The sequence below is a fragment of the Meleagris gallopavo genome, chromosome 10 (assembly GCF_000146605.3).
Source record: "Meleagris gallopavo isolate NT-WF06-2002-E0010 breed Aviagen turkey brand Nicholas breeding stock chromosome 10, Turkey_5.1, whole genome shotgun sequence".
In the NCBI taxonomy this organism is placed as follows: Eukaryota; Metazoa; Chordata; class Aves; order Galliformes; family Phasianidae; genus Meleagris; species Meleagris gallopavo.
Window position 1 is genome coordinate 15,915,757 of NC_015020.2, and position 8,563 is coordinate 15,924,319.

Consider the following 8,563-nt stretch of genomic DNA (forward strand, 5'->3'; position numbering starts at 1 on the left):
CGAGCGCTGCCCCGAATGGGACGGCCGCGCCCCACTCTCCCCTTTCATTTCCGTGCTCTGAGAGCGTCCGCTCCCGTAGGACTGCTGCTGCCCGAGGCGAGATAGCAACAGGTTGCTTGGCTGGCGTCTCGTCCCTGCGCTGGAAAATGGAGGCTCCGCTGCCAGGCGTGCTGAGGGCGTGTCACGGCGCTCCCATGGCTCGGGGTTGCGTCTGGGCCTTGTCTCATTGGAGGCACTCCGAGAAAACAGTCAGTCTTTGTGTTGTTTAACAAAGAGCTTCTCGAGACATAGCTCTTCTTTCACGTTCCATACCTAGAGGCTTTTTAACATTAATTTTTCAAATAATTTCTATAACTTACTGACTGACAAACCAGAAAACGATTGTATGACATCTGCTGAATCACTTAACAGTGTTGTATTTCTTGATGCAGTTGCATCCCCTGCACAGTCTGATCAGTGAGTGCTAACATCAGCTCCTCCTACGCCCAGGTTTCTCAGGCTGCTGTGGACCTGAAGCAGTTCTGCCTGCAGAATGCACAGCATGATCCCCTGCTGACGGGAGTATCATCGAGTACAAATCCATTCCGTCCCCAGAAAGTTTGTTCGTTTTTGTAATTACGTGGACTACTTAGGTGTCTTTCAGTGGTAAGTTCTTAAAGGCTCAAACTTTCTTCTGTCATTAAAAATAGCCTGCTGTGAGTGGGATTGTCTGTGTTTAAAGCATTCCAAAGAGACATCTGACTTGTACAGCTGGTGTTGGTCTGGATCCCTGTTTTCGTCCTTTCCTCCCAGACGACTGGGAGGGTAACTCTATACCAGATAGATTTTATAAGTGAGTAGTAGCTGGATATTACAGGGCTCCAACCCGTTTCTGCTATTGTAGCCAAAGTAGTTGGGGGCCAGCTGTTACTGAGCTGCTATCTAGATTAACCTGACTGTAATGTAGCTTTGCTGCAGTTTCCTTCTGTGTTAAAAGCATCATTTCCTTTTTCTCACATAGGATTAGTTGCCTGGAGGGTTATGCAGTGAATGCCAATTGTAGCAGATAAAGCAGATTTTAGTTCTCTGGACTTAGTTTTTAAACTCTTAAGGAGCACTTCCCAAAGGGGTTAGGTTAGTGATGCTCTCAAAGGAGAGCCCTGTCTGCTACAGAAAATACCCTCTAAGTAAAAAGGAAATTACATAGGCCAAGAATTGTATCAACACCCAAATTCCCCTAAAATAGGCTACTACACAGATTGCAGTTCAAATAACTAGAAACTGTTAAGTACTCATTTGTACTTTCATTCTGAAACTTTCTTAGGTTCATTAACACTACTGCTGTCACTATGAAGACAACTGATCAGGCATTGCCTGAAAATTCTAGTGAAAAGACAGATCAGGTTTAGATTTACAGAAGTCTTACCAAGACTGAGTCACAGAGCTCTTCTAGAGTAGTTCTTAAGTTTCTTTATTATGAATTTTATAAACTATTCATTTTTAAAAGATAACATTTCTGAATTGACTTGTGTTCCTAGTATTGTTGCTTCAGCTTTAAGCAGTAATTCACAGGGCAGAACAGGGTTAATATTTTTCTTAATTATTGCCTTTTCTGATTCTGGAATTGAGCACTTCTTTTTGCTTATGGCTACAGGCAAAAGGCATTAGAATAACAATTTGAGCTACTTGCATGAAACAGATTTTTTTTCTCCCTTTCACATCTTACAAGCACTTCCTCAAAACAGTGAATTTCTTAGTTGTAATCCTGGTGTTTATGAGATGAACCAATAGAGTTCATGCTTGCACAGTCTGCACCAACTCTGTAGAGTGAAGAGGAAGTGTGATTTGTTACGTTACCCAGACTCCCCCTGCTTTTCAAAGGTGAAGTAGATGCTCAATATTTCCATAATCATCAAGTGACCAGAAACAACTTACTCTGCCCTTCTACTTAGATTTGGCTTCCAGAAGATGCAGCATGTTGGATGTTTTGTAACAGCTTTGATTATTTTTTTGTACCCCCTGGGGGAATGGCTTCATGGTTTTGAAAAGCTTATTTTATAATTTAAGTTCTATTAAATAATGTAGAAAAAAGGGATTTTTTTTAAGTAGCTATGCATATTCTTAAATGTAGGATTGCTTGTTATCTCTCTAACCACCTCATTTTGTTTGTTTTTCAGATCTTTTAGCATCTTTTCCTAGCTGCTGATGTCTGTTGGGGCAGAGTGCCTCAAGGAGGCCTGGTCTGAAGTCTGTACAAAAGCTTAGCTTTCATGTGCCAAATCTAACTGTAAAGTTGCTACTGTTGTCAAACCTCTTACCATCTACCTCTCCAAAAGAACTGTATGCTAGTTACAATAATTCTGTTCATGAGGGAATCAGTTTTATATACCAAGCAAAAATAAAAATGTTTTGACTTAGTTTTGTGTTGAAGTTGATCTAAGAAGTTGGGATATGTTGACACCTCATCAGCTATTACATCATTTTTCAGCAGCTGAAGATAATCACAGGTGCTTATCTTCAGGTGTTCTGTGGTGCTACTAGTGTGCCTTGGGCTGATACTCTTAAAGAACAAGGCTTCATCACTAGTGTGCTACTAGCATAGTAGAACATGGAAAAACAGGTTTTGGCTCTTCTTTTATGATTCAACTACACAACCACAGCTAACTTTCCTTAAAGAGCAATTTGAGTCATTGGTATACTTTTACACCCTTTATGTTAAATACTAAAAAGCACTACTTAAGTACATAATGGAAAGAAAGTAATCCAAAAGAAAATGAATGTGCAAATTTAAGCCAGAACAAAAAGTTCATTCCAGAGCTAGTACCAACTCAATTATAGTTATCACGACTGAAACAAGCATAAAGATTCTAATGGAGAAAATCCTGTTCAGAGATCTCACCCGTTCTACTGAGCTTTATTTACTTCTTGGAAGCTGGCCTTATGATTTAAGTGTTCTGAGTAAATATTTCTTCTAAGTATAAATCAGTCTGCATAGAGCTTTCTCAACATTCTCTAGGCAGGATACTGGTGGTGTTGTTTTGTTTTTTTTTGAAAACTAACACTGTTAGAGGTTTAAAATACTAAAATGCAGAATGACACTGTTCAGCCGTTTAACAAGGAAGAAAAGAAGCTGTATATGTGAAAATATTTTATTTTGAAAATATTTTTAACACTGTCTTCAGTAAACTATAGGTTATTTACAGTACAGCAGCAGTCATAGCAAAGCTTCAGTGATAACTGAATTAGAGCCTTCTCTAACATTAAAATAGATCTTCCTACTAAACTCTTTGTCACATTGGATTTAGCTACAACCATAAAAGAAATAAAAAGATGCAGTCGTACTTAAACATTAAAAGTTTCTACAGGAACAGTTTATATTTTGTCCTTCTGCTGCCAGCTACTGTTCAGTGTTGTTCCTAGTTGAATTTGAGATGATCCATAGTTCAAATATACCGTCATATTTCTGGTCGTGAGCAATTGGCAAATAACTGTCCATTACAAGTGAAATTTTCTTCTACTTGTGTCCATTTCTCGACGCTGAAATTTAAGAAAAATTATTAACAGCAAATTCATACAACAGTATACAAAGATGACAACTCAAGCTTACACTAACACAGTGAAATGCACTACAGAGCAACTGAGTTATTGTAGGCAGCTTTTCAAGACATGGGAGAAGTGGTGGAGGTCAGTTGTTTAGAAGAGTATTTACAGACAGCAGGCACAGCATCAAACAGTATTATACACATCGTGGCCTACATCATAAATACTAGATTTTTTCTTCTGATATAGCTCGAATACCATGAAATTGCAGTTGATAGGCAAAGTAACTACCAATGTCATTAACTGTTAGCGTAGAGTAACGTGCATTTCACCTAAAGGTGTGATGAAGTCAGTGTTAATACTGAATGGAAAGTAAGAATTAACATTTGAGGAAATATCTTAATTGTCTTTACATTACAGTTTTTAGCCTGACCTTGCAAAAAATGTTCTTAGTCAAACTTACTAGGCTTCCAATAGTAGATCATAACAAGAGAGCATTTATCAGTTTTGCTTGTATCAGTATATGTTCAAAACCTTACACGGTATAAGTAGTCATGATATACTGACACTCATCATCCTTGCTACATAGCAGAATGCTCCTACTTTATTTCTTTGACAAAAAAATAGCTCTCAGTATTTCACTTCGGCATTTGTTTTGAGAACTGCACTTGAAGTGCTTTTCTAGGCTGAGATGTGTGGTTACATTTCATGTCAGATGTATTCTCTGTTCCCCAGCAGTCTTAGTATAACTCAGACATACCTTATGAATCCATTCGTATTCTCCAAATTTGGAATCAAAGGTTCCCTTCTGAAGAGACCTCAATTTTAACGTAAAACGTGGCCCAAGTTCTTGAATTCCCACTTTCTTTTCACTCTTGAATATATACCTTGAGGAGAAAAAAAATGATTAGTTGTTAAGTTACGTGACCAATATCTCTCATTCATAAGTTTTGATGCAAGCAGTTACCTGTGGAATCTGAAAAAGATGAAGTCTCGCTGGTTATGAAATGTAGCTACTTGTCTTCCAATGAACTGAGGATCATGTGGGAAGAGAGAAGCAAACATGCGACCAATAGAATGGCCCAGTCGTGTTGTAAAATTATTCAGGATTACTTCAGGTACATGTTCTGTGGGTTGTTTCCCCTTCCTCTGGAGTGAAAGAATGCAAATATTAGATAGTATGCAAAATTATTTTAATGTACTATGAAAGGTAAGATTGAAATAAAATAGGGTGTAGACAACCAGGGCCTGATAATATGCCAAATTGTTTTTTGAAAAAAATTATACTAAGTTTGTAAGTAAGTAAAGCAGAAGGTGCTAACGTAAGAACTTTTTGGTTTAATTATACAAATTTAATGAAAAAGCACAAATAAAGTTCTGTATTTCCTCTCTGCTGCACTAATTTTCATTCCTGGCAGCACCCACTAGAGCAAAGAATCAGGATGCTGAAAATCTCTCCAGACATAGCAAGGAGGAATATATGGAACAGTCCTTAATAAAAATAGATGACATTTTAAAAACTACTTAATTCAAAAAGGAAAAAAAACATTATACTGCAAGTTATCTTTGGCTAAGTAAGCAATTCTTACTGTAGAACAGGTGACAAGGCTGTAAGATAAGAAAAACTAGGTTTTATTCAAGAATGGGAACTGCATTTACTGAAATCTTGTATAGCACTTATTTTATATACCCTGTTGCATATGTACTATGCACTGAGTATCCTGTATTAATGTTAGATGATATGGCTATAAAAATACTTGGCAGGCAGTCAAGTTCAGTGGGTAACTATGAAACTTGAAATACACCGCTTATGGAAGTAGACTGTTATGGTCTTTAGCCTCCTGCCAGTTACGGAAAAGCATCTATACACAATCAGATGAACCTTACAGAAGCACAACCAGTTTGGGCTGCTCAAGTAAACTGAAAATAGTTATTGATAAACCAGAGTATACTTTTTTCTTTTTTTTTAATTTTTTGTTGGAGTCTCACCTTTATTTCTTTACGCAGACGGACACTGCTCATTCTAAAATGAGCAGTTGGACCATCAGGAAGGTGACTTAAAACAAGCCCATCTGTTCACACAAGTTAAAAAAAAAAAGTTTAGCGAAATTTGAAATGTAATTTACGGAGAAGCATGTTCTGTTAAATGCAGTATGTTATCACAATATTATATCCATTAGCTAATTTACAAGGTTTAGTTATATTTTCAAAAATATATTCAGAAACTAGTTAACTAGTGTTCAAACAGATCCATTAAGGTTTGTTTCAATAGCTAACCTGTTATATTCTGTCATCTTTTCAGTATTTATCAGATCAGCAAAACTAAATGAAACCTTCTGTTCAGGAAGGGAAGCTAAGCTTACTGAAACAAAAAAAAAAAACAACAAAAAAACATAATTTCTTTAATAATTTCAAGTGCCATTAACAATCAGATACCTCAGTTGGCACAGTGATTTTTAACTCTGTAATTATCCTATAAACAGGACAGTGGAGAAAAAAAAAAATCGAGAATAAAGGAGATCTTAAGACACACATACTGAAGAAAAAAGTTTTCCCATAGCGTAGAGCTAATACTGCATTTATTTTAGTATATACACAAAGGATACTTGGTATTTTGCGATCTTCATTAATGACAATTAGATCTGTGAAGTCCCTTGCGATACACTGTGGAATAATTCTTTTCAAAGCCAATCCTCTGCGATAGTAGACATGCGAGTTAGGTATCACAGTAGACAACTGTTCACAGAATCTCACTGTTCTCTGTAAAGCAGATGGGTTAAATCACAATACAGTAAATACAGCGACAAATCTAAATACAAGGCGGGACAGAGGACTGCTCATTCTGACTGCTCTCCTTGATGCAAACAGAGATACTGGAAATAAAAAGCTGTCAATAGGCTACCAAATTGTTTCATTCAGTTGCTGGAAAACTAATTTATTGGCAGTAACTGCCATATACTAGGGACAACTTTTTTGGAACAGATTATTTTCATAGTAAAGTGGGAAAATTAAAAAATCATAACCCCTAAACTCTTTATTTTTTAAGGATCTTGTTTTACAAGAAGTTGTTAGTATTTCAGTAGAAATATTGCCTCATATACTATACGTACATCTGAGCTTCCAGAGAACCTGTTAGAGATATACAGTTTCTTATTTTTAAAATCACTTTGTAATGGTTTTCACAAAGCGTAAGAAATCTTCTGAATTAGGTAACGCACACCACCACATACAAGAACGTATACTTGAGCTTTTTAATGAAACAAACAGTGCTAAAGAAACTAATAGACTGTATACGCATAGTTTCCCAAGAGTCACTAAATTAAAAACAGCAGCAAAAAAAAAAACCAACAAACAACAAAAAACACTAAGGAAATATTTTAAATTTCGTTGTTTTTCCTACATAAGATTGTATGTAGTCATCATGGACTTTTGTACATCATGTTAAACTTGGAGATTACAAGTGTTACTTCCCCAGTTAGTTAGATTAAGCCCATCTTGAATGGTGCCAGAACCCAAGGGACACTTCCTGACCAAAAAGAATCTAACAATTTAGCACAAAGTATCTCCTGCTCATCAAGTTTCCTTTGCCTCTACTGAGAGCATACAAAGAAATTGTGTTTTTTAAAGTCATTTCTATACTAAAAGTGTAATTAATTAATCACATGAAAACCTCAGTACCGTGCAACTGATAGCTCAGAACAACCCGAGCATGGCATACACACCCCACGAGGTCTGTCTGATGTTGTAATAAGAATCTTTGGAACTGTTTGTCTGTTGAAATATGGTGCAAATTCATCAGTCGCTATATCGAAAGCAACCTAGAAGAAAAGTAGGCTTGTCACATATTAAATAACTGAAGAACAGTTGTTCAACCTGATCTAATTTGATGAAATGGAATTTAACAGGAAAAATCCCAGTTCACAAGCTCTGTCCTATAACTATTTATTGTAAGACAAGTGGTTTTTGCATTTTAAAGGGTTTAGAATAAAGAAAACTGACAGGTTTTACATAGCTGTAACTTAAAGGACAATTATTTAAGGTAAATAATAATAAAAAAAAAGGACATTGTGTCTTGATGAATCCAGCACATGAAAAGTAAACCATTAACATCTTAACAGAAAAGTCAAGAATAATGAATTTTATCTATACATTTTAAGGCTCTTTGGGGAAAAAAAAAACAACAACAAAACCAGCAAAAACAATTAACAGCATCTGCAAAAATTAAAGTTACCTCTTCATCATTGGGATCTACAGTTGTTTCATCATAAATTCTCTGATTTTCAATAGTCTTTGGAATGGCTTTTGGAGGTGCCTAAAATAAACGTAATTTATTAATGCAACACACTCACATCATTGTAAAGTGTATTGCAAAAGCTACTATGAGACCATGCTACCAGAAGCTCTGTGTGCAACAGGAACACGCTGTTTTTGCACCCACAACTGAACGACAGCCGGAATGTAACAACGCCCGCCCCTTTACTCACGTTGCTGTTGCAGAATTATAACACACAAACTCACAACTTCCTTCCAACCATCAATACGCTTTTGCAGTAGGTTAGGAAAAGAAGCCAATAAGCGCCAAGCAGACAACCGGGTGCGCAGGGTTTGTGCAGGCTGTGCGACAGCAGCTCAGCGAGGCACTGTGGATGAGAGCACGCCCGCGGCGATGCCCGCAGTGACCCCGCGGCCGGACGCTGACAGGGCCCCGCTCGCACCGCCACCCACGGCCCAAGCAGGGCTTCGCCGAGGCCGCGCCCCACAGGCCCTCACCTTGTCCCCGAGGGCTTCTCGCTCCTTCCTCCTTTTCTTCTTGAGCGCCAGCTTCTCCTGAAAGGAGATGGAAAGCCGTCAGCCATCAGCCCGGTGCCGCCCGCCCCCCGCTCACAGCGCCGCGCCGGCCCGTGCCCACCTTCCTCTGCTGCTGTTTCCAGCGAAGGAACATGAAGTGCCGCCGCTGCTTGTTCTTGATCTCGGACACGCTGAAGGTCGGCGGGAAGAGGACTCGCTCCGGGGCCGCTGGCTCCCCATCCTGCCCCGCCGGACC

General features: G+C 38.2%; 1 protein-coding gene across 1 annotated transcript; it reads right to left on the reverse strand.

The window, feature by feature from the left end:
• Positions 1–3,195: 3,195 nt before the first annotated feature.
• On the reverse strand, positions 3,196–8,557 carry RPF1 (ribosome production factor 1 homolog). The gene is made up of 9 exons (XM_010716000.3): positions 8,429–8,557; positions 8,290–8,346; positions 7,751–7,831; positions 7,242–7,337; positions 6,126–6,279; positions 5,509–5,591; positions 4,487–4,668; positions 4,280–4,406; positions 3,196–3,516 (listed from the first exon to the last, which is right to left on the reverse strand). Exons 1-9 carry the CDS (start codon positions 8,459–8,461, stop codon positions 3,475–3,477), a joined length of 855 nt encoding a protein of 284 aa, XP_010714302.2. The 5' UTR covers positions 8,462–8,557; the 3' UTR covers positions 3,196–3,474.
• Between the last annotated feature and the right edge of the window lie 6 nt (positions 8,558–8,563).

What these genes read in the sequence shown, in the direction of transcription:
- RPF1 (XM_010716000.3), bottom strand. Translation starts at nt 8,461, where the DNA reads ATGTTCCTTCGCTGGAAACAGCAGCAGAGGAAG. An exon ending in CATCAGACAGACCTCGTGGG is followed by an intron (nt 6,280 to 7,241) that starts GTGTGTATGCCA and finishes TCTGCTTTACAG; the next exon opens with AGAACAGTGAGATTCTGTGA. An exon ending in TGAAGATCGCAAAATACCAA is followed by an intron (nt 5,592 to 6,125) that starts GTATCCTTTGTG and finishes TTGTGTGAACAG; the next exon opens with ATGGGCTTGTTTTAAGTCAC.